Source organism: Pristiophorus japonicus, chromosome 13 (genome assembly GCF_044704955.1).
Source record: "Pristiophorus japonicus isolate sPriJap1 chromosome 13, sPriJap1.hap1, whole genome shotgun sequence".
Classification (NCBI taxonomy): domain Eukaryota; kingdom Metazoa; phylum Chordata; class Chondrichthyes; family Pristiophoridae; genus Pristiophorus; species Pristiophorus japonicus.
This window is the reverse complement of record NC_091989.1, coordinates 129048977-129075747: the sequence shown is the minus strand read 5'-3', so window position 1 is coordinate 129075747 and position 26771 is coordinate 129048977. Positions and strand designations below refer to the sequence as shown.

At 42.6% G+C, this 26771-nt stretch overlaps 1 protein-coding gene across 5 annotated transcripts in view; it reads left to right on the top strand.

The window, feature by feature from the left end:
- Positions 1 to 26771, top strand: part of rbl2 (retinoblastoma-like 2 (p130)) — a 210997-nt gene that overhangs the window by 180762 nt on the left and 3464 nt on the right. For 4 of the 5 annotated variants that reach the window (XM_070898000.1, XM_070897999.1, XM_070898001.1 and 1 more), the window contains 3 exons: positions 22387 to 22489; positions 23087 to 23301; positions 25509 to 25673. In XM_070898000.1, the coding sequence (XP_070754101.1) occupies positions 22387 to 22489; positions 23087 to 23301; positions 25509 to 25673 (483 nt within the window). Of the gene's footprint in view, positions 1 to 125; positions 2844 to 22386; positions 22490 to 23086; positions 23302 to 25508; positions 25674 to 26771 lie in introns of those variants that run through there. The other variant, XM_070898003.1, reaches the window with a different exon arrangement.

Genomic DNA, 26771 nt, shown 5'->3' with positions numbered 1-26771 from the left:
TCCCACTTCCCCCTCATTCCACAATCTCTTTTCACTTACAAGCCAAGCTTGCTGATGGTGTAAGCATGCACCTCTTGCTTTCTCTCCCTCCCCTCACCACAATCTTTGTGCCTTTCTCCTTTCAGATACCCAAGAACTCCACAACCAGCACAGCCTGTGCAGGAAGAAGTTGAGGAGAAGAGTGAAGGAGAAGAAGAGGCACCATCACTCGATCTGACACGTCCAGGCACCAGCTCAGAAAATGGCACTGTGCATACTTTTAGGAGGGTAGTATAGAGTTGGGGTCTGCATGTGGTGATTCACCGGGCGTAAGGGTAGAACAGATGTCAGCACCCCAGAGGGTGAGATCACAAACGAGTTCTGCTGCAGAGGACTTTGATGGGGCGGCCTTCAGAAAAAGGATGATGGGCATACACATGAAATACTTGGTGCAATGGCAGGCCTGCCAAAGAGCCTCATCACTTTTCGGGAGCATGGAGGAGTGCAGCTCCAACATGGGACAGGGCTTTGCACAGAGGTTGGAGCCCATGATTTCCAGGATGGAAGTGTTGGGCAACTCCATTTGGACACTTGTGAACCCTACCATTATGCTGGGTGTGATCTCACAGCTTCCATTGCAGCAGAAGCAGGTGACCCAATGTCTGAGTGCTGCAGTGGAAGGTCAGACTTCTGTCTTGCAGTCTCAGCTTGCTGCCACACAAGCTCGGTTTATGAGTGTAGACAGTGGCTTGCAGGTTATCACAGGAGCTCAGCAAACTGTCCTCCAACAGATAGCTAGGAATGCTGAAGCGCGCCCCAGGGGAGTGGCAGTGGCTCAGTGGAGCAAAAACCTGCTATCCTTTCTCACGATGACAGCATTCATACTTCCACTGCTGCCACTCTGTCAGCGACATTTCAGTTGCCAGCCAGCCAGCCCAGACTGCTGCCACCCATGCCGAGGTGGTGCAGTTCGCAGCTGGGACTTCTAGGCCCACAGCTGCTTGAGGTCGTTCTGCAAGGCCACCTGCAATCTCGCCCACTGAAAGTCAGCAGCCTTCCACCAGCCATGCTGCAGCCACTGGAGTTGCACTTCATAGGAGCACTAGGATAGGCAAAGGCATATGCAAGACTTAAGAGAATGCACAAGCTGTGATTAGTTGACATGTAATGTAGTTTTAGAATTAATCATTTATAAATTATGTTTGGAATATTTGTTTTGGGGTGGCTTTCATTTCAGCATTGTAGTCAAGAGGGCACTGTTACGTTCCGTGACAGAGGGATGGTAAAGTGGGGAAGTGTTGAACAACGGGGATCTGGGGTTTCATTCAGAGGAACCAGAGGCTGATGCACTCACGGACAGCCTCCTCCTCCTCGTCCTCCTGAGATGGTCATGGAACCTGTGGTGGCAACAGTTGCGCCCTCAGGGGTATGGCCAAGTTGTGGAGGATGCAGCAGACCACCACACATTGGGACACTGGCTCTGGTGAGTCCTGGAGAGCTGCTCCTGAGGCAAGACAGTGGATCCATTGCTTGAGCACCCAAATGGTCTACACGATGAGGTTCCTCGTGGCAACATGGCTGTCATTATATGAGTACTGGCCACAGCTGGTGGGGTTGCGGAAGGGAGTCATCAGCCAGATGTAGAGCGGATAGCCCTTGGCGCCTAGCAGCCACCTTAGAGTTCAACGTGGTGGCTGGAAGATTTCTGGCACAGCGGATTGGCACAAGCTGAAGACACCATGACTGCTGCCAGGATAGCAGGCATTCACCATCATGATGTGCTGGCTGTGGTCACTCACTAACTGCACATTAAGTGAGTGGTACCCTTTGTGGTTAGGGTACATCTCAGAATTGAGATGCGATGCCTGCAAATTGTGTGCAGTTGATGGCACCCTGCACCATGAGGAAGCCAGATATCCTGGCAAAGCCATGGGCGGGCTCCTCCTTCTTCTCTCTATTTAGAGGGAAGTCAGTGAAGTCCCTTCCAGAGTACAGAGCCTCTGTGACCTCCCGGATGCAGTGATGGATGGCGAACTGCAAGATGTTTACTATGTCACCTGTTCTAGCCTGAAAGGATCCGCTGGCAAAAAAAATTCAGGGTCATGGTCACCTTGACGGCCACTGGCAGAGCCTTCATTGCCTTGCTCTGAGGCTGCAGATCTGGTTGCAGAAAGTAGTAAAGCTCTGTGACCACCTCCTTGGTAAAGTGGAGCTGCCGAACACACTATCGTTGCTCAAGTGCAGATAGGTGAAGTGCTCTTTGAAGACCCGAGGTGGGTAAGGCCTCCTGCTGAGAGCCCTCCGACTCCACCTCCTCCTCTGTGAGCGGCTTGTCTTGGAGATGGAGCAGAGGCAACCATGTCATATTGCAGCGCGAGGGGAACTGCAAGTAGAGCCCCCATGCCTGGGAGCAAGTGGTGTATTCCAAGGTCTTCCAGTAGCAGCCAACACCTTCCCAACGTCCAGCAGCACTCCCTGTCCACTTTAACATTATAAGTGTCTTCCAGGAAGCCAATATTCATTTACTGGCTTATGCAGAGTTAAAGAGAAATAATCAACTTAACTACAAGTCGGATACATCCCTTTTAAGTTGCGCTGCTGGGGGGGGAAAAAGAGTCCCTCATGCAGCTGAACACACGCATGTCCCGCCCGCACTAGCACCCTCACCAAAATGGCGTAGGGCAGGGCAGAAGCGAGACAGCAGCCATTTTTATTTCCAAACTGACCTTTACTACTGCCGCTAAGGTGCCAAATTTCACGACCATGGTTTCCATTTCATGTCTGCTATTTCCAGTCCTCGAGTTTTAGCCATAATAATTGAGCAAGAAACTTTAGAGCTTAGTGTTTCTGTAATCCTATATAGACTGTACTTGATGAACGTTACCACAAAACAAGTGGAAAGGTATTCACTTTTAGTTTCTTTTTCAATTCATTGTAATACCATGTGACAGCAAGGAAAAAGCCATATAAAATATTGCTTGATCAGTTTGAGGTAGAAATAAGACATCAGTGTTCAAAGCCTAGTCTCATTGGGCCCAAGTTTCGGGCTACGCTGGACGGCCGTTTTTCGCGCCACAAAGTGCACCTAAAAAAAAAAAAACTCACCTATTCTCCGGCTCCCTGCAGGTCCTCTGGAGCTGGGCGCGGCGCAGCTTGAGCCGTGGGGGACGGAGCCAGATCCCTGCACTGAAAACAGTGCCTGGACCTTTGCACATGCGCGCTACAGTGGGCACGCATGTGCAGTAGCTCCAGGCACCCAAAACTGTGGGAGGGGCCTGAAGCACGCAGCCCCTAGCCCTGGCTGAATGGCCTCACTGGGGCTGTGTGGATAAGGCTCACCTCCCATCCGACTTGACTCCCGCTCTCCCCACCCCGGCGACCCAACCTCTGCTCACATCCCCCCCGACTCCCTCTCCCTCTCCCTCTCCCTCTCTCCTCCCTCCCGACTCTCTTTCTTTCTCCCCCCCTCCCTCCCGACTCTCTTTCTTCCCCCCCCCCCCACCGACTGACTTTCTTCCCCCCACCTCATGCTGTGTATTTTGTTAGAGCACAGCATACACATTACCCTCCTTGCATCTATCAGTTATACTTAGTTCTCATCTAGGATGTTTTATTTATATTTTAAGGTTACTCACCCACCTGCTTTTAGGTTCTCCTGAGTCATGTGCCACTTCATAAATATGCAGCCTACCTGATCTCTGGTCCCTTGGAAATTGTGGAAGGCCACCCAGATTCACTTGCTGCTCACTCTGCTTTCACTGCCTAAAGAGAAGTGGCCCGCATCAGTAGGCACTCCGACCTAGTCTGCCTGAGCTTCTAGAACTTGCCTTGAATCGGAGGCCATTCGATCCACTGTGCCTTTGCTGGCTCTCTGAAAGCTTTCAACTCAGTCCCATTCCCCTGCCCTTATCCATGCCCTTTTAAATTTTGCTTTCTCAACTATTTATCCACTTCCCTTTTTAAAAATTATAGATTCTGCTTCCATCACTGTTTCTGGTAGGGTATTTCATGTCTAAACATGCATAAAGACATTCTCTTAACTTCTCCCTGTGTTCTTTTGGTGGTGATCTTACTCTCTAATTACTGACACGCCAACCACTGGAAATAGTGAAAATCTCTCCTAATTTTGAACACTTCCAAACAAGTGATAATTCTCAACAACACTCATGAACAAGTCCAATTTCTCCAGTCTATCTTCATAACTGAAGCTTTCCATCCCCGATATCAGTGAATCTTTTCCACACCCTCTCCTTGGCCTTGATATCCATCCTATAATGTGTGCAAAACTCGGCACAATAGCTGGAACGTTCAACTTTGGCAGGGGTGTAAAACATGCAGTAGCTGATCAGCCATCCATTATACACCTGCCTTTTTTCTCCTTCCATTAAAGTCAATGCAAAGAAAAATCGGGTGGGTGTATAACGGGTGTAACCACCTGTTTTACACTCCTGACAAAGTTGAAAGTTCTGCCAGTATTCTAACTATGATTGGTTTCGGTGAAGTTTACTTTTGTACTCGATACTCCTATTTATAAAACCGAGGATCCATGGAGGCTAAATTGGGCTGCATTGCACCAGTTTTTTTTTTTAGGTGCTACGCGGCCGCTTAACGCTCGAGAATAGGGTTCAAGGTAAGTGCGTGCACTTCCGATAGGGTGTGCGCAGAACGCCATCTTGATAAAGGGGTTAGCGTGTGTACTTAATCACCAGCAGCATGCAGCACAGGCAAATCATGACGCGAATCAGTTTTCAACGCTGATTTGACGCCAGCACTACAATTTTCCAACTGCACAGCTGAACACGCCATTAAACGGAATGAAGAACCCTTCCACCAGTGCAATTTAAAAGAATCATGAGCTACCTACAGGTTAGTTGCTGAATTATTTCTTCTGGCTGCTGGTGCAATTGTACTTGTTTTTGGAGATTTCTTATACTTGGCTAAAGTTTGAATAGTCTACAGGGAGTAGTCTGGCTGAAATACATTTTTCTGCATCTCATATTTCTCTGCATTAAATTCTATCTGCCCTATCTAACGTGTCCACACACCTGTAGTTTGCTTACAGTTCTCCCTATTTTTATGTTAGATTTTGAGATTGTGCCCCCGATATCAACTCAAGACCATTTATATATACCAAGAGCATTGGTCTGTTGTAGTGAAATAACCACTCTTGAGTCTGCGAGGTCCAAGCAAATAAAGCTTTTATTCGAACATATGCAAGGGAAGAAGTCTCCGTTGCCTCTCTCAACTATACAGAGGTTGCAGCAAGTTGCTGTAACTTGGTTTTTTGCGACAGTCATAAATCAGTACACACACTACACTATTCCAACACTTATATCACATGACGAGTTTCACAACCCAGTTAATCAATTGAGTTATTCAGGCCCCACAGATGTTCCGTTATCTCAACTTTTCAGCCTTGGGCGTTCCATTCCCATGTATACTCCTGTCTGGCCTTCAGTCTCGCTATCTTCTTGTTTTGAACATAACCATGAATAATGTTTTTCCAAAGCTTTTAAATGAACTAGCTGTCTCTAAAGATAGCTAGCTCAAGTATCCCATCATTCCTATCAGAGGAACCTTTAACATTAGCTTGTTGTCTAGTCCTATCTACAGCGCTTATTTCAAAGATACTAACTAACAAAGATACTAACTAGCACTTTACTAACAATTCAAGCATTGCTATTATAATGTTGGCCCCACTTGTCCCATTTCAGGTCCCAACACTGACCCCAGGAGACACCACTGTTTACATCCCTCTGGTCTGAGAAACAACAGGAGAGAAATTGATTATCGCCCCATTTGGGGCTGGTAACTTTTGAGAGGTGGAAAACTTAGCACTAGGCACGAATGTTTCCCCCCTCAAAAAATTTGCTTTAGAGCTCTCGGAAGGAAGTGGAATGCTAAATCAAGCACTCCACTTCTTTCTTGGAGCGCAAATGGGGCGCACACTTCAGCAACGCTGCACACTGGACTGTGCAGCGTTGCCGCATACAAAGAGCCCTTTCCTCCCTTAAAGGGAAGGGCCATCGTGTAGGCTCTGCAATTAAAGAATCACCTACCTGGACCACCTAGGGAGCAGGGGACCCACGTGATCAGCCCGGCACTCAAGCAGAGCGTTGGGCTGAGCGATCGCTGGCAGGACCCTGCAAAGAAAATGGAGGAACATAGCGAAAACAAAGGTGTCTTTTTTTTTTTACTTACCTCGGCCAGCTCGCGTTTAATTATTGCCCCGGTAGCAGCCAGCCGTCCGATTCACGCCTCCTGCAGCTGCCAGTGTTTTTGCCTGCCGCTGCTGCAGGGGGCTAAGTCAATTTCAGGGCTGGGGCGATGCACAGGGTGAAGTCACGATCTCCAGACGCAGGAAATTGGGGCGCAACGCCATAGTGCTGTCGCTAAACTCCCACCCAATATGGCGGGAGTAGTTGTCAGCACTGCACCTGGGCGCTAACACATTTGCGTCCAGTTAGCGCCCCCCCAAACTGGAGGTGCAAATGCATCGAATTTCTAGGCCCTTTACTTTTATCTTTTGTCCTTTAGCCAACTTTCTACCTATGCTGCCACACTCCCTTTAGTATTGTGTGTCTTACTTTCATCAACAAGCCTCCTATGCAGCCCCTTATCAAAATAATTATAGGCATGAATGTATGTCCAACCACGCTGTGGTACAGTGAATAATGCACCAAAATGCTACTTCATCAAGATGTTGGTTTATTTAACTTTCCCTCCAGTTTTTAAATCTCTTGACATTTCTCCATTTACTCCTCTTCTCGTAAAGGCAGAGGGTCATGTCTGGCTTTGGTTCCATAGGAAGTGGCAGTTCTCTGGTATTTGACCAAATTATCATAATGTGTAATGTCAGTCAATTTACAATTTCATCTTGAAACCCACAAACCTTTTAATTGAGCCATAAATCTTCCATTAGGGACTTTAAGTTTTCTAAAAATCAAGTTTTTAATTATTTATTCTTGGGATGTGAGTAATATTGGCAAGGCCATATTTATTGCCCAACTCTACAGAGGGCATGAACAGTTAACATGTAAGCCAGTCTAAGTATGCTGTCAGATCCTTGCCCTGAATTAGTGAATCGGTTGTGTTTTTATGGTCACTTTTTTTTCTAGTGCTAACCCACAAATTATTACATTTATTGAATTCAATTTCATAACATGCCATGGTGGTATTACAGCAACAACTTGCATTTATATATCACCTTTCACTTGGTAAAATGTCCCAAGGCACTTCACAGAAACGTTAACAAAATTTGACACCTAGCCACATAAGGACTTAATCGGACAGATGACAAAGTTTGGTTGAAGAGGTAGGTTTTAAGGAGTGTCTTAAAGGAAGAGAGCTGGTCCAGTACCATAACCACTATACTATCATACCCCTCATTATGCCACTATGACCCTTATCCAGTAATTCTGTTTCATTTTGAAAAACTACCAGCAGATTTGTAAGGCACAATCTGCCATGCATGAATCTACATTGGCTTGGATTTATTGCCTTTGCTCTCACCAGAAGTTCTTGAATTGCTTTATGTAATATCTTCAATATTTTCCCATTATAAATGTCAAGCTAAATTGACAGGATTAACTTCTTATATTCATATTAGTTGTCATCTAATCCTGACATTTCCCCTGCATTTAATGAACTCAAAAGTTTTTCCACTGATCTCTTGCTTCCAAACCCAATTTATTTTGTATTCTTGGATAATCATTAGACCTGGTAATTTATCAATCTTCAAATATCCAATTCCTTATGTTGTCCACATACTTGGGGTGCAGTGCCCTACACCCCCAGTTCAGTTATTTGTACTACAAGTAGTCCAGTCACTGAATGACTCTTCTTGCTGACAGATATTTCTTGGCAAGTAACAACAGCAGAATAATGCTCTCCAATTCATTGTATTTCTGGCTAATTTCAGATTAGCAACAGTTTGGTAGGAAATCTCCTTTTGCCTTTAGCTAAATTATACTCTAAAGCACTGATCATTGACACAGTGACCCAACCTGAATGTATGTTTATGCAGCAGGCTGCTGGGACATATTGAATTACCAGCCTGATTGGCAAGTTCCAAAGCTGGAGAACTCTGCATAGAGCAGGAGGCCGAAGAGGGGTGAAAGTAACAAAAGACGTGCAACAAAAATAAAAGATGTGGATTTCTTTTCTTAAAATCCTAGCCTGACGTGTGTATTGACTTATACTGATTGCAACTGAAAATCAGAGATTTGGATTGTATATTTTTAACTAACTTGACATATCTCCTGTTTTGCTGCCTTGGGCAAATCTGTGGGCTTTTTTTTTTAAACTTCAAAATCTGATTGGTGTTAATGATTTACCATTCAAATATAAAGGGGGATATTTAGTCAATTTTAAAAGATAAAGAAATCCACTGACTTATCAACTATATTTTATTTTCATCAGTTTTTGGTAAAATTCACTGGTTTTACTGTTATGAATCATGGGTTGCACAAAAACTTAATGATATTCTTGCCATGTTCAAAAAAAATTATAAAATAAGCCTATGTTAAAATACTTGTATATTTTTTAAAGGACAGTGGGTTTTACATGATACTTTATACAGCATCAATCTAAGCCTTTTGGGGAACTGATTTTCTTCACGTGGTGCTTTAAAGTTTCATATTTCTGGAAATAGGTTTATTTTGGCCTTTTTATTTCTTCTAACAAGCACAAAAGACTGACACCTGGGAAAATAATTTGAAAAATCGCTGGCAGTACATTTACATTCTTTCCATGTTAGTTCATTATGTGCTTTAGATCTAACTGAAACCGATTTACTGAAGCTCAAACTATAAAGTGAAGAATATGTTTGTAGTCAGCGTCGACTGTTGACTTTAAAAATAACCTTGCCTGTTACATGGCATAGATAGCAAGGTCTGTTCACTTGTTTAACAGCTTTCTAGTTAAATAAACTGAAAGAAAAGTTTTTTTAAATTAAGTTAATTTGAAAAATCATAAACAAATGCAAGTGTATCTGTGTACAATAATGCATTATTTCTTTAATGTAGCAGTGTTTTTATGGTGATAACTCCTGTCGAAAACTAATGAGAATAAGAAGTAACTGCATTCTGTGTTAAGAGTAAAAATGTGGAAGCCAGAATTGTCATGTACTCAATCGTTTTCTCGATCATCTAACATCATTATCATTGACAATTTATTTGCTGCATGTGTTTTTGTATTGTAGAGGGACACCAATTTTTCCTCCATCTTTATTTGGGTCTTGTATCACACACCTTCTCAGCAGAGAAGCTGGATGGTTTTAGTTACAAATCATGCTCCCATGCCTCTGTTAATGATACTCTAAGTGGCATTAGGGACAATGTGAAAATGGTCCTGACTAGATTTGTGATTTCTTCTCATGAAAATCTTGACCTTCAGACCAGTCTTTACAGCAACCCCCATCTTACCAAACAGCTGGACTGTTCTGAGAATTCTGGCTCCCAGTTCAAGATAGTTATTGAGATTATTAAGCATCAATATCATCATAGTGGTCATGATAATGATTCAGTGCATAAATGCACCATGAAGTATAATACTGAGCCAAGCAAATCAGATCTCTTGTCTGTACCAATGATTTCAGCCAGGACATCATTTGTTATAATTGGCTCAGCATTCCCTGACGATGGAGGGGAACAGTCTACGGTTCCAATTCTTGATCCCCATGTTAATGGATGTTGAATAACAGGATTAGGCTCAGCTGTGATAGTCCCTGCAGTTAACTAGCCTTACAATTTCACAAGAAAATGGCTTTTCAATGAGACATTGGAGCACTACTACTACTGCTTATGAGCTATTGCCTTCTGGAGAGGAGGAATAAGGGAGTAAGTTGAAGTGTTGGAGGGAGGAAAGCAGTTAGGTGGTAATGATGGTCTTTTACGCAAAGGCATTTTTCACACTGGACAATTGGAAGATTTTTGCTTTGAGGTGTCAGGAACTAGAGCAAGACCCCACTACCTCTGCTATTCCTACCTGTAGTGTCTACTCAGTAAAGTTATACATGCCAGCACTATTACACTACATGCAGTAGTCATAGTTTCCATCCACATAACTGGGCCCCACCCACCTCCATTGGTTCAATATTTTGACCCATGAAGAGCATTCCTTAGCTATTGTTATGTTTTACATTACCAGAATCCATAGTTTAATAAACCTGCTCTCATTTATCAACTGGACTCCTTTCTCACCCAGTATGCAAGAAGCCCAAGGGAGGAATTGCTACTGGATTTGGTAATGGGGAATGAACCACAGCAGATAAGTAAAAGTAGGGGAACATCTAGGTAATAGTGACCATAATATAATACGGTTTAGGAAAATAATTGAGAAGGACATAAGCATAACAATGTCCAGATTAATAGATTGGAGAAAAGCTGATTTTGAGGGGCTGAGAATAGAACTTGGGAAAATAAAATGGACAACAATATTGGCAAACAGTGACGAAGAAGAGCAATGGGAAATATTTAAAATGGTGTTCAACAGATCCCAGGAAAAATACATTCCACTAAAAAACAAGAACAAACTAAACACCAATGAGACACCATGGATGAATAAAGATAAAGGAAAAATTGAGGATAAGGAAAGAGATATACATGAAGTACATGGACAGCAGAGGAGAGCAAGATAAGGAAGAAGAAGAGTCTAGGAAAGAAGTCAAAAAAACAAATAGGAAGGCAGAGAGGAACTATGAAATTAAATTGTCAAGAAACCTAAAACAAAATAGTAAAATGTTCTACAGGTACATAAATAAAAAAAGGAATGGGAATAGGGCCATTAAGAGGCGGTCAGGTAAAATTACAGGTAGCGATAGCAAAATGGCAGGAATATGAAATAATTATTTTGCTTCAGTATTTACCAGGAAGATGGATCAAGTGGACATGACATCAGAAGATGAGATTAGAAATGATATAACCGCATTTAAAATAGGAGGAGAAATATTAAATTAACTAATCAATCTCAAAAAGGATAAAACCCCAGGTCTGGACAGATTGCATCTGCACATTCTTTTAGAATCTTGGGAAGAGATAGCAGAGGCACTATTACACATAGAAACATAGAAAATAAAAGCAGTAGTCAGCCCTTCGAGCCTGCACCGCCATTCAATATCATGCCTGATCCTGTATCTCAACACCATATTCCTGCTTTTTCCCTATACCCCTTGATGTCTTTTGTTTCTAGAAATCTATCTCCCTCTTAAATATATTCAATGACTTGGCCTTCACAGCCTTCAGTGGTAGAGAATTCCATAGGTTCACCACCCTCAGTGAAAAAAATTCTCTCGGTCCTAAATTTCCTACCCTGTATCCTGAGACTGTGACCCCTTGTTCTAGACTTCCCAGCCAGGGGAAACATCCTCCCCACATCCAGTCTATCCAACCCATTCAGAATTTTATACATTTCAATGAGATCCCCTCTCTTCTTCAAAACGCTAGTGAATACAGACTTAGTTGACCCAACCTCTCCTCATACGATAGTCCTGCCATCCCAGGAATCAGTCTAGTGAACCTCCGCTGCACTCCCTCTATGGCAAGTATATCCTCTCTTAGGTAAGGAGACCAAAACGGCACACAATACTCCGGTTGAGGTCTTACCAAGGCCCTATCTAACTGTAGTAAGCCATCCTTGCTCCTGTACTCAAATCCTCTTGCAATGAAGGCCAACATACCATTTGCCTTCCTAACTGCTTGCTGCACCTGCATGTTTGCTTTCAATGATTGGTGTGCAAGGACACCCAGGTTCCTCTGTACATTGACACTTCCCAAGCCATCACCATTTAAATAATACATTGTCCTTATGTTTTTCCTACTAAAGTGGAGAACTTCACATTTATCCACATTATACTACATCTGCCATGTGTTTGCACACTCAACCTATCTAAATCGCCTTGCAGCATCTTTGCATCCTCCTCACAACTCAGTTCCACTTAGTTTTGTGTCGTCAGCAAACTTGGAAATATTACAATTGGTTTGTTCATTGTCACTGCCTACCACCCCAAAAAAAACCAGTTTATTCCTACTCTCTATTTCCTGTCAGTTAACCAATTTTCAACCCATGCCAATACATTACCTCCTATGCATTTTAATTTTGCACACTAACCTCTTACGTGGGACTTTATCAAAGCCTTCTGAAAATCCAAATACATTACATCCACTGGTTTTCCCTTATCTATTCTATCAGTTACAACCTCAAAAAACTCCAGGAAGTTTGCCAAACATGATTTTCCTTTCAAAAATCCATGTTGACTTTGTTTAATCCTGTTGATATTATCTAAGTGTGCCGTTATCACATCCTTTATAATAGTCTCTAGCATTTTCCCTACTACTGATATTAGGCTAATCAGTCTGTAGTTCCATGTTTTCTCTCCCTCCTTTTTTAAAATAGCGGGGTTACATTTGCCACCCTCCAATCTGCAGGAACTGTTCCATAATCTATAGAATTTTGGAAGATGACAACCAATGCATCTGCTAATTCCATTTCCACCTCTTTGTACTCTGGGATGCAGCTCATCAGGCCCTGGGGATTTATCGTCCTTCAGTCCTATTAGTTTCTCCAGCACTTTTTTCTTACTAATTTCCTTTAATTCCTCTTGCTCACTAGACCCTTGGTTCCCTAGCATTTCTGGGACGTTATTTGTATCCTCTTCTGTGAAGACAGAACTGAAGTATTTAATTGTTCTACCACTTCCTTGTGCCCCATTACAAATTCTCCCATTTGTCTGTAAAGGACCTACATTTATCTTCACTAATCTTTTTCTTTTTACATACTTGTAGAACCTTTTGCAGTCGGTTTTTTTTGCAAGTTTATTCTCGTACTCTATTTTTTCCCCTCTTAAATCAATCTCTTGGTCCTTTTTGCTGAATTCTAATCTGCTCTCAATCCTCAAGCTTGCTACTTTTTCTGGCAACTTTGTATAACTCCTCTTTGGATCTACTCTTACTTTCTTTTGTTAGCCATGGTTGAGCCACTTTTCCTTTTGTGTTTTTACGCCAGAAAGGAATGTATAATGAAGCAATTTATGCATTCGTTCCTTAAATATTAGCCATTGCCTATCCATCATCATGCCTTTTAATGAATCTTCCCAATCTATCATAGCCAATTCATTCCTCAATCCTTTGTTTAGATTTAGGACCAGAGTTCCAGATTGGACACTTCATTTTCCATCTTAATAAAAAATTCAATCATGTTATGGTCACTCTTCCCTAAAGGACCCCGCACAACAAGTCTGTCAATTAACCCTTTTTCATTACACAATACAGGATAGCCTGTTCCCTAGTAGGCTCCTCAACATACAGGTCTAAAAAAACCCATCTCGTACACACTCCAGGAATTCATCTGCCACAGTATTATTACTAATTTGGTTTGGCCAGTCAAAATGTAGATTAAAGTCACCTACAATTACTGTAGTACCCTTGCTACATGCAACTCTAATTTCCTGTTTGATGCCATCCCCTACACTACCACTACTGTTTGGAGGCCTGTGGACAACTCCCACCAATGTTTTCTGCCCCTTGGTGCTCCTTAGCTCCACCCAGACTTGATTCTACATCTTGATTTTCTGAGCCAGTATCCTCTCACTATTGCTGATTTCATCCTTTACTAACACCACACCACCCCCTCCTCCTCTTGCCTGTTCTTCCTAAATATTGAATATCCTTGGATATTCAGTTCCCAACCCTGGTCACCCTGCAACTATATCATATCCATTTACATCTATTTGCACTGTTGATTCGTCTACCTTATTTCAGATACAATGCTTTTAAATTTGTCTAGCATTATTTTGTACGATAGCCCTATTTGTCTTATTGCTATTTTTTCTTGCCTGGACTCTGTTAGTGCACTCTTATGTTTGTATGCTCTGTCCCTTCCTGACGTAATCTGGTTATCTTTACCACAGTCACTTTCCTACATTGCTTCTTTTTCTCTGGCATTCTAGATTGCTCTGTACTGCACCCATCCTCTCTCTTCTCTTCCCTTCCCTTCCCCCCTTATTTAGTTTAAAGCCGGTCTACCTCCCTAGTTATTCGGTTTGCATGACTTCTGGTTCAAGCATAGTTCAGATGTAGTGCGTCCCCATGGAACAGCTCTCTTTTTCCAGAGTATTGGTGCCAGTGCCCCACGAATCGAAACCCACTTCTTTCACACCAACCTCGGCCATGCATTCATCTCCCTGATTCTATTGCCAATTTGCTCGTGGCTCAGGTAATAATGCAGAGATTATTACCTTTGTGGTTCTGCTTTTCAATTTAGTCCCTAGCAGTTCAAACTCTCAGCAGAACCTTTCTTAGTCCTACCTACGTCATTGGTACCTACGTGTACCACGACAACTGGATCCTCCCCCTCAAAGTTCTTCTCCAGCCCAGAGATGTCTTTTACCCTGGCACCAGGTAGGCAACACAGCCTTCGGGATGCACGCTCTTGGCTACAGAGAACCCTATAACTATACGGTCTCCTACTACAACCAACTGCCTCTTTACTCCCCCCACTTGAATGTCTTTCTGCACCACGGTGCCTTGGTCAGTCTGCTCATCCACCCCGCAGTCTGAAAAAGTTGCAAGAACCTCAAATCTATTGGACAAGTGCAGGGACTGAGGTTCCTGCAATACTACCTCCTGGATCCCCTTACCTGCCTCACTCACAGTCACACTTTCCCTGTTCCTGACTATGTGTCAATTCTAAAGTATTTAATTTAGAGGGTGTTGCTGCCTCCTGGAGCAAAAGGTCCAAGTAACTTTCTCCCTCCCTGATGTCTTGCAATATCTGCAGCTTGGACTCCAGCTCCTCAATTGCCGAAGTTGGTCGAGCCGCAGACACTTACCGCAGATGTAATCGCCCTGGACCAAAACGTCCAGAAGCTCCCACATATTGCAGCAGCAACACATCCGTTTTCCCATTTTATTTAATTAAATTAGTTTAGCGTTAATCAAGTATTTTACCCTATATAGTTTATTAAATTAAACAATAAAAAGGTTAGTTTTTAGAATTTAGTTATATGCTATATGTTAATTTTAAAGAAAAAGAAAACTTTAGCCCACAATCACTAACCTGTGATGTCAGTCACACAACAGAGTTCTCCTCACCCGGAGCCGTGCGATCTCCTGGGCGAGGCAAAGATAAAAACCCAGGCCAATTGGGAGGGAAAAAAAATCTGGGAAAATTCCTCTCCGACCCAACCAGGCGATCGAAATTAGTCCAGATCACACTGGCTTTTTGCTGTGGTCTGCTGCGACTTTTATCCCCCTCTCGGGCCTCGGTCTGCTCCCGCTCAGGTATGCCGCCGCTCAAACTCTTGCTTTCTCACTCTGTACTGATGCACCACGATAATTCACATATTTAATAATTCATTAGAAAAAGATGTAGTGCCAGAGGACTGACTGATAGCTGATGTTTTACCTATATTTAAGAAGGGAGATACAACATGTGCAGGGAATTACAGATTAGTCAGCTTAACATTGGTAGTAGGAAAAATAATGGAATTCCTCCTAAAAGGAGAAAATAGAAAAACATCTAAACCAAAAATATAATAATGAATAGTCAGCATGGAATTCCAAAGGGAAAGTCTTGCTTGACCAACCTTACTGAATTCTTTGAAGAGGTAACAGAGAATAGACAAGAGTAATTTAAAAATCTGTTCCTGGGATGTGGGCGCGCTGCCAAGGCCAGCATTTATTGGCCATCCCTAATTGCCCTTGGGAAGGTGGTGGTAAGACAAAAATGAGGCAAAAGCAAAAGACAGAAAGGAGATGAGGAAAAGTGAAGGGCAGAGAAACCCAAGGCAAAGAACAAAAAGGGCCACTGTACAGCAAAATTCTAGAAGGACAAAGGGTGTTAAAAAAGCAAGCCTGAAGGCTTTGTGTCTTAATGCAAGGAGTATCCGCAATAAGGGGGATGAATTAACTGTGCAAATAGATGTTAACAAATATGATGTGATTGGGATTACGGAGACGTGGCTCCAGGATGATCAGGGCTGGGAACTCAACATCCAGGGGTATTCAACATTCAGGAAGGATAGAATAAAAGGAAAAGGAGGTGGGGTAGCATTGCTGGTTAAAGAGGAGATTAATGCAATAGTTAGGAAGGACATTAGCTTGGATGATGTGGAATCTATATGGGTAGAGCTGCAGAACACTAAAGGGCAAAAATCGTTAGTGGGAGTTGTGTACAGACCTCCAAACAGTAGTAGTGATGTTGGGGAGGGCATCAAACAGGAAATAAGGAGTGCATGCAATAAAGGTGCAGCAGTTATAATGGGTGACTTTAATATGCACATAGATTGGGCTAGCCAAACTGGAAGCAATACGGTGGAGGAGGATTTCCTGGAATGCATAAGGGATGGTTTTCTAGACCAATATGTCGAGGAACCAACTAGGGGGGAGGCCATCTTAGACTGGGTGTTGTGTAATGTGAGAGGATTAATTAGCAATCTCATTGTGCGAGGCCCCTTGGGGAAGAGTGACCATAATATGGTGGAATTCTGCATTAGAATGGAGAATGAAACAGTTAATTCAGAGACCATGGTCCAGAACTTAAAGAAGGGTAACTTTGAAGGTATGAGGCATGAATTGGCTAAGATAGATTGGCGAATGATACTTAAGGGGTTGACTGTGGATGGGCAATGGCAGACATTTAGAGACCGCATGGATGAATTACAACAATTGTACATTCCTGTCTGGCGTAAAAATAAAAAAGGGAAGGTGGCTCAACCGTGGCTATCTAGGGAAATCAGGGATAGTATTAAAGCCAAGAAAGTGGCATACAAATTGGCCAGAAATAGCAGCGAACCTGGGGACTGGGAGAAATTTAGAACTCAGCAGAGGAGGACAAAGGGTTTGATTAGGGCAGGGAAAATGGAGTACGAGAAGAAGCTTGCAGGGAACATTAAGGCGGATTGCAAAAGTTTCTATAGGTATGTAAAGAGAAAAAGGTTAGTAAAGACAAACGTAGGTCCCCTGCAGTCAGAATCAAGGGAAGTCATAACAGGGAACAAAGAAATGGCAGACCAATTGAACAAGTACTTTGGTTCAGTATTCACTAAGGAGGACACAAACAACCTTCCGGATATAAAAGTGGTCAGAGGGTCTATTAAGGAGGAGGAACTGAGGGAAATCTTTATTAGTCGGGAAATTGTGTTGGGGAAATTGATGGGATTGAAGGCCGATAAATCCCCAGGGCCTGATGGACTGCATCCCAGAGTACTTAAGGAGGTGGCCTTGGAAATAGCGGATGCATTGACAGTCATTTTCCAACATTCCATTGACTCTGGATCAGTTCCTATCGAGTGGAGGGTAGCCAATGTAACCCCACTTTTTAAAAAAAGGAGGGAGAGAGAAAGCAGGGAATTATAGACCGGTCAGCCTGACCTCAGTAGTGGGTAAAATGATGGAATCAATTATTAAGGATGTCATAGCAGCGCATTTGGAAAATGGTGACATGATAGGTCCAAGTCAGCATGGATTTGTGAAAGGGAGATCATGCTTGACAAATCTTCTGGAATTTTTTGAGGATGTTTCCAATAAAGTGGACAAAGGAGTACCAGTTGATGTGGTATATTTGGACTTTCAGAAGGCTTTCGACAAGGTCCCACACAGGAGATTAATGTGCAAAGTTAAAGCACATGGGATTGGGGGTAGTGTGCTGACGTGGATTGAGAACTGGTTGTCAGACAGGAAGCAAAGAGTAGGAGTAAATGGGTACTTTTCGGAAAGGCAGGCAGTGACTAGTGGGGTACCGCAGGGTTCTGTGCTGGGGCCCCAGCTGTTTACATTGTACATTAATGATTTAGACGAGGGGATTAAATGTAGTATCTCCAAATTTGCGGATGACACTAAGTTGGGTGGCAGTGTGAGCTGCGAGGAGGATGCTATGAGGCTACAGAGTGACTTGGATAGGTTAGGTGAGTGGGCAAATGCGTGGCAGATGAAGTATAATGTGGATAAATGTGAGGTTATCCACTTTGGTGGTAAAAACAGAGAGACAGACTATTATCTGAATGGTGACAGATTAGGAAAAGGGAAGGTGCAACGAGACCTGGGTGTCATGGTACATCAGTCATTGAAGGTTGGCATGCAGGTACAGCAGGCGGTTAAGAAAGCAAATGGCATGTTGGCCTTCATAGCGAGGGGATTTGAGTACAGGGGCAGGGAGGTGTTGCTACAGTTGTACAGGGCCTTGGTGAGGCCACACCTGGAGTATTGTGTACAGTTTTGGTCTCCTAACTTGAGGAAGGACATTCTTGCTATTGAGGGAGTGCAGCGAAGGTTCACCAGACTGATTCCCGGGATGGCGGGACTGACATATCAAGAAAGACTGGATCAACTGGGCTTGTATTCACTGGAGTTCAGAAGAGTGAGAGGGGACCTCATAGAAACGTTTAAAATTCTGACGGGTTTGGACAGGTTGCTTGCAGGAAGAATGTTCCCAATGTTGGGGAAGTCCAGAACCAGGGGTCACAGTCTAAGGATAAGGGGTAAGCCATTTAGGACCGAGATAAGGAGAAACTTCTTCACCCAGAGAGTGGTGAACCTGTGGAATTCTCTACCACAGAAAGTAGTTGAGGCCAATTCACTAAATATATTCAAAAGGGAGTTAGATGAAGTCCTTACTACTCAGGGGATCGGCGTGAAAGCAGGAAGTGGGTACTGAAGTTTCATGTTCAGCCATGAACTCATTGAATGGCGGTGCAGGCTAGAAGGGCTGAATGGCCTGCTCCTGAACCTATTTTCTATGTTTCTATGTTTCTTGAACCACTGCAGGCCATGTGGTTTATTACAGTTTAGTAGATGTAATACATCTAGATTTCCAAAAGGCCTTCATAAGGTACCACATAATAGACTAATGAATAAGGTCAGAGCATGTGGAGCCCGGGGCCAAATACCAGAATTGATAGTTGGCTGGCTGAGAGAGAGCAGCGAGTAGGGGTAAAGGGTAGTTATTCAGAGTGGCAGAAGGTAGGAAGTGGGGTTCTACAAGGTTCAGTGCTGGGACCTGTGTTCACAATTTATACTAAGGATTTCGACTTTGGAATCAAAACATTTCTAAATTTGCAGACAACACCAAATTGGGAGGGAGAGTCAACTGAGGAGGACTGCAACAAATTGCAAGACATTAACAAACTTGCAGAATAGGCATATCATTGGCAAATTAATTTCAACATAGGTAAGTTTGGTAATAAAAATAAGTTCACATCTTACTTAGAAAATATAGCCTAGAAATTGGAAAATGCTGGAAACCTGCCGGTAACATTGGTGGCGAGAGCAGAGGCAGTGCCAGCATTTTGATACTGCCTGGCGGTGATTTTCTAGTGCAAAGCGCACTTTGCAGCGCTAATCTTAGAAGGCTGAATGTCACCTCTGTCTCCCGCTCGCAGAGTGGGGGAATGGGGAAGAAAGGAGCGATCTGAACAGTTACCGTACATGCTCCAAACATATTAGCGGCCACCCGATGTTTGTCGATTTTTTTTTTTAATGACATGAATGCAGATGAGAGAAATCTGATCACCGATCATCTTCAATCATTGCAATGGAGTTCACCCATTGATTTAACAACGCAAGAATTCGGAGCAGGAGTAGGCCATATGGCCCCTCAAGCCTGCTCCAACATTCAAAAAGATCATGGCTGATCTTCGACCTCAACCCCACTTTCCTGCCCAATCCCCATATCCCTCGATTCCACTGGAGTCCGAAAATCCTTAAATATGCTGATCGACTGAGCATTAACAGCACTTTGGGCTAGAGAATTCCAAAGATTCACAACCCTCCGAGTGAAGATATTCCTCCCCATCTCAGTCTTAAAAAGCCAGCCCCTTATCCTGAGACTATGCCCCCTAGTTCTCCATTCTCCAGCCAGGGGAAACAATCTCTCAGTATCTACGCTGTCAATCCCCCTCAGAATCTTATGTTTCAATGAGATCATGTCTCATTCTTCTAAAATCCAGAGAGTATAGGCCCAATCTACTCAACCTCTTCTCATGGGACAACTCTCTCATCCTAGGGATCAATCAAGTGAACCTTCGTTGTACTGCCTCTTAAGTATATCCTTCCTTAAATAAGGAGACCAATATTGTGCACAGTAATCCAGGTGTGATCTCACCAGAGCCCTGTACAATTGTAGCAAGACTTCCTTACACTTATACTCCAAACCTCTAGCAATAAAGGCCAACAATGCCATTTGTCTTCCTAATTGCTTGCTGTATCTACATGCTAACTCTGTTTCTTGTACTAGGACACCCATATCTTTCAGAATACCAACATTTAATAGTTTCTCACCAGTTAAAAAATATTATGTCTTTCTAGCCTTCCTACCAAAGCGAATAACTTCACATTTCCCCATATTTTGATCCACCTTTTTGCCCACTCACTTAACCTGTCTATATCCCTTTGCATCCTCCTCACATCTTACTTTTCCACCTAGCTTTGCACTGTCAGCAAACTTGGATACATTGTACTTATCCCTTCATTTAAGTCATTAATATAGATTGTAAATAGCTGAGGCCCAAGGATTGATCCTTGTGGCACCCCACTAGTTACAGCCTGCCAATCTGAAAATGACCCTTTTATCTCTCTCTGGTTAACAGCCAGAAAACAATCATCTATCCATGCTAATTACATACCCCCAACCCGATGTGCCCTTATCTTGCTCAACAACCTTTTACGTGGCACCTTATCGAATGCCTTTTGGAAATCCAAATCTGGTTCCCCTTCATCAACCCTGCTAGTTACATCCTCAGAAAACTAAAAAATTTGTTACACGATTTACGTTTCAGAAAACCATGTTGACTCTGCTTAATCATATGATGATTTTATAAGTGTCCTGTTGCCACTTCCTTAATAATGGATTCCAGCATTTTCCCGACAACTGATGTCAGGCTCCCGGTTTTCTCTCTCCCTCCTTTCTTGAATAGCGGTGTTACATTTGCTACCTTCCAATCCGCTGGGACCGTTCCTGAATCTAGAGAATTTTGGAAGATCACAACCAATGCATCCACCATCTCTACAGCCACCTCTTTTGGAACCTTCGGATGTAGGCCATCAGGTCCAGTGGGGGTTGTCGGCTTTTAGTCCCATTAGTTTCTCAAGTACTTTTTCTCTAACGACCTTAATTACTTTAAGTTCTTCACTCTCATTAGCTCCCCACTATATTTGGTATACTTTTTGTGATTTACTAATCCAAACACTGTAGGCTCCCGGAAAGCTGCCAGAAAATGCAATCCCCCCCACCCTCCACCGCCACTGATGGGCAAAAAATAAAAGTTTAAAAGAACCACCTTGGCAAAGGAGGCATTTGAAGTCCCGGCCTCCATCCCGTTAAGACTTGCCAGACTCCTCATTGTCATTAACTCTGCGAAATACTTTTTAGCAGCAGCAAGTACTGATGTGATTTAACGCGGCGGCAACGTGAGCGGAGAACTCCAAAATAGATGAGCTGGAGCTGCCGAAAATGGCGGCCACTGTGGAACCTGCCAGAAGTGCGCTGGCCACCGTTTTTTCACCAATTCATGGTACTAATGGGTGGCGCAAACCACCCGAATTTCTAGACTTAAGAATCTAAATGGGGCAGAGCAGTGGTTCTCAAACTGGGGTTCGCAAAACATTGACCAATTACTCGTTGAAGATCTCTGAAAAATTGCAGACTATAAAAATGAACGCGAGAATTGGGGAGAAGGCGGAACACCAGTGGGGTTAGAGGAGCAGAGAGATTTGGGAGTATAAATACACAAATCACTACCAACGCAGGTCAATGAGGCCATAACAAAAGCAGACCAAGCACTAAAGCTTTATTTCAAGTAGAGAAGTTACTCTAAACTTGGTTAGACCACAGTTGGAGTACTGTGTACAGTTCTGATAGTCATATTATAAAAACGATAGAGGCACTGGAGGAGGTGCAAAAAAGATTTACAAAGGTGGTACCAGAACTGTGAGGTTATACCCATCAGCAAAGGATGAACAGGCTGAGTCTCTCTTTTGGGGAAAAAAAAAGGCAGCTGAAGATTGACCTAATAGAAAATGATGAAAGGTTTTGATAGAGTCGACAGAGTATTTCCACTTGTGAGGAACAACAAAACTAAAGGCCATCAGTAGTCTTCAAGACATCAAATAGGGAATTCAGAAAAAACCTCTTTCCCCAGAAGGTGGTGAGAATGTGGAACTCGCTACCACAGGGAATAGTTGAGACGAATAGTATAGATGCATTTCCGGTGAAGCTAGATAAGAGTTAGATGAGGAAGGATGGGAGGAGGTTCGAGTGGAACATAAACGCTGGCAGAGACTGATTGGGCTGAATGGCCTGTTTCTGTGCTGTAAATTCAATGTAATTGTGATTTAAGATGTTACAGTTAATACTCTCTTTTTTGCCAGTTCCCTTTAAGGCACATTGTGTCTGATGCTATATTTGTCCCTGTAGATTTATAGGAGTGTACTGTTAAAAGCTCGGAGAAGACGAACTTCAGGTAGCAGTGACAGTAGTGGGCGCCAGGGCTCGCCAACTGAGACAAGCAGAGATAGGAGTAAGTATCTCAAACATGTTTCTTCCCTATTTAAAAAAAAAGATAGTGTGGCAAACATTTCCAGTTTTATTTTGTATATTACAGTGTTTTTGTTATACATTGTGGCACTTTGCAGCTATTATTTATGATTTGAGATAAAATTACTTAAACTTTCTTCAAAACAAGCCAGGGTTTGCCAATTTTTAAATATTCTTCAGTCTTTTTCACAGATGTGTACACGGAAAATGTAGGCCATTAGGCACTGAGCCAGTATATTGCTGCTCTGCCGCACTGGGCTACTGCATTATCCTGTCCCATTTTGTGTCTCCTGGAATACATTTATATTCTACTCTTGCTGACAGTAGGCTCCCAAGGTATGGAAAATTGTCCAAGGCCTCGTCATGGATTTTGATCATCTGGGGGGGGGGGGGGGGCCTTCGGTCGCCAGAGGAAGAGAGTGTGTTTGAAGACCAGGACCTCAAATCCGGTCATCTTTATAAGAAAAATTTCTACATAGCACCTCCTCCCACTGCTCCAACTCAGTGGTGCATTGTAACCAGCATATTTTACAAGTTACACATCTTCAATTATTTTTGGTTGTAAATTGTGTTTACGTAGCCAGCAGAGATTCCAGTCCAAATATGAGGTCTAACAGTACACTTCCAGTACCCCAACCTAGCAGTGCACCACCAACCCCAACTCGCATGGCTGGAGCCAATAGTGATATGGAAGAGGAGGAGAGAGGTGATCTCATTCAATTCTACAACAATATCTACATCAGAAGAGTCAAAGCATTTGCACTGAAATATTCCTCATCCAACACAGAGAATGGGGTAAGATGGTGCTTGTACTATGGAAAGTTTTCATTTAGTGGTACAATACCAAACTGAATAGCAATTAAAACATTTATATTTTTATTGTAGATCATAACTATAGCAGCATGGTATAATTTTTTTTTTAAGTATTTAATATGGCATCGGGAGTTTAAGCTTGCAAGCCAAAAGCAACAATCTAACCCTCATTAAAAGTGCTAGGCCAAGCTTCATGTTATGCCAAAATGTAAAATTCATTGCAACAGAAGAAATGCTTGGGTCATGAAGACAGTGATATATTTTTAAATATTTACTTTAATTTGCAAATATACAGCTACAGTCTTGGGTTACATCAAATTGGATACACATTACAATGCATGGTCATTATAGCTTGAGAAATGGTGTGTTGTTGTGGGTGGCATTCAGATATCTGAAGCAGCTTGCCTTGTGTTTCCTGTGTTTACCTGGAGTAGCTGGTGTTCAAGGGCCTGTTTGTATAATCTAATTAAATCCCTATGCAATTTCTTCATTTGGGAAATTTATGCTCTGGTATTACATCTGTGGGAAAATTTGTCAGTGTGGTTCTCTATTATTGGCAGTAGATCAAGTATATCAAGATGTCGTCAGAATTTCTCCTGTGTATGCGATGTTTATATTCTCTTGTTGATTTGACTGCAGTTGCAAGTTTAAATTGTAGGGCTGCAGTTCCCAGATTGTACCACTAGAGGGAGCTGTAACATTTATAATTCACAGAGTCCACCTAGTGGGGAAACTGTAATGTTACAACTTACACAACTTCATCCACAATTTGGAATGTTTGCAACACAAGCAAAACCCCAAATTTCACTTTCTACCAATAAAAAAGGATATGTGGGGGGTGGGGGCAGAGCGCTCAACAAGGAGGAAAACAGAAGCACCAATTGTTATCTGATCTAGATTAGTGAAATACAGAATGAAGATTCCTCTGTTCTGTGCCAACAAAGTGCCTGAACGCCAAACACAGAAAAATACCCCAACAGTACTAGTGTGAACTCGTGTGTTTCACACTTGTAACATTTCTGCTCCAAACTGACAATTTAGTGTCTATAAAAAGCAGTTTTGATGCAATGTTCCTGATGTGTTGAGATTAATTTTGCTGTGGACTCACCCCCAGATGAGGGGTGAGCTGAGGATATCCCAAACTGTTAGTTTACGGAAAAAACCTTCAGTTCATCAATATGGGCTGGAGTCAAACCCAGATTCCAGAGTTAAAAGGTGAGCATTCGAATCTACATCAGAGTCCACAGAATGTGCAGAAAGCAATGTTGCGAGTATGCAATTTATATTACTTAAAAAATTCTACTGTTCAATCATTGATTTTTAATAACCAATTTTTTTTATATTTGTACATTTAATCTACTCAATCTTTTTACATTTTGAAATGATTGGTTATAATTTATAACGAGTTCTAGTTATAGACAGGGTCCTATTATTCAGGGTTAGGAGAGTATTCAACATTCATTTTTGTAGCAAGCCGAGTAGAAGATAAATCGGTAACTTTGCTCAGACACCACTACAATTTTATGGATAAATTGTCTACTTCAAAAGGAACTGTGAATTAAAATAATTTATCTGGGAACAATTGTAGGCTTCTGTTTTGTGCCGTAGGACACATTAGACATTAACTGCTGTGAGTGGGTATTGTACAGTTCAAACACAAGAAACTGTGGTTTTTGAGAGTTTGGTTAGTTAAAATCTATTTGGATATGCCTTACTGTAAACACATTATTAATTGTAACTGCTATTATACTGTGCAGTGCAAACACCAATAGTTATGGTATTCCTTCAGTGCTGTACATATTTTAGATATGATCAAGTATTTAACACTCATGTAACAGGTGGAACTTCAATCACATATTTCACTTGCTGTTAACATTTGAATTCTGGCATAAATATTGAGGAACTTCCTTTGTCACATCTTCTGAAAACTATATTTTGTTCAACTCATCTTTTTAAAAAGGTTACCCTGTACTAAGTACTATTTATGTTTTCTTATATTAAGGAAGTTTTGTTGCAATAATCGTATTTAGTTCTGTATCAATGGTTAATATGGGGCAAGAGGAGCTATAAATTATATGGTGCAAAACCAAGGACACAGGAGTATTTAAAAAACGAGAATGAATATTAAATCAGTATCAGTGTGTGCATGAATTCGGGTGTGAATTTGAAAAACTTGTTTGTTTGTGCAGAGTGAAGCTCCGTCTTTATCGCCCTTCCCATCTGTAAGGACAGGATCACCTCGCAGGGTCTTGCTCTCACAGCATCACTCCATTTATATTTCACCACACAAGAACGGAGGTTCCCTCTCACCACGAGAAAAAATGTTCTACTGTTTTAGCAGAAGTCCCTCAAAGGTAAGTTACAATTATGAAAACCAGCCTCTGCATAATCAGTGCCACACATTCACAATTGTCACTGTTTCACAGCGGTTGTCACAAGCCATTATCAGTAGCACCATCAAAAAAGTTTAAAATATGAGGGGGGTTATTTTGGTGAAAGGGTGAAAACAGGCGCTAAATGGGTGCTGTGCTAATGAAATATGCCTCTTTGAAAGTCTGGTTTTAGCACAATTTTGGACCTAATTGCTGATTGCCATAATTTAAAGTTGCCTCGAGCTGCTAAAACCAGTGCAGATTTAGCACTTGGACACTGATAAGATGCAATTTTCGTGGAATTGTATAAGTGGACTCCGCTCAACCACTTCCACTTTCAGGATGGCTCAGGGACCAGGTGAGAGGTCACACAGGTTCTCTGATGCAACACTGGAGGTCCTGGTGGAGGAGATCCAGAAAATGGATGGATGTCCTGTACCCACGATAGGCCTGGGGGAAGAGGGGGGAAAAGAGTCCATCTTGCCCTGGTTTGCCTCTCTGCTCAGAAGCTAGTGCTACTCTGGTTGGCCTCATTCTCCTCCCATTCCTCCTTCCGTCCTAGGGGGATGCCTAGCAAGATGCCAGTGACCAAGCACTACCTTTCTTCTGGTGACTCCTATTGGGTGTTCAGTCAGATAAAGTAGCTAAGCACTTACTCTTTTTAGGTGATGTCCTCCGATAATTTTCAGAATAAATGTTGATAGAGTGTTGACATCTTGACAGTGTCCCAGAAAGTCTGCCAATGTGTTTCAGTTCTCCTCTTCAAACCTCCAGCAGCAAGTGAAGGTAAAAGGTGATATACCTTTAAGTAGTGCTCAACAGCCTCGGCAACTACTTGTTTACTCCCAATCAGGTGGTCACTGTTAGGAGGGAGTTGTCAAGCACTTGCCACTAAAATGCTATGCAGCCTCCTTAATGAGCATTAGCAGGCAATTTAAGTGGCAATCAGCTGCTTAACTATCCTCTGGGTAGCCTTTCCTTGCCAAGCTTCAACTCCTTTTCCAAGATGCAATTGGCGTTGCAGCTTAAGACCACCTCGTAGACTCTTTAGTGCCTAAAGTATGCGGGGGAAATCAGCAG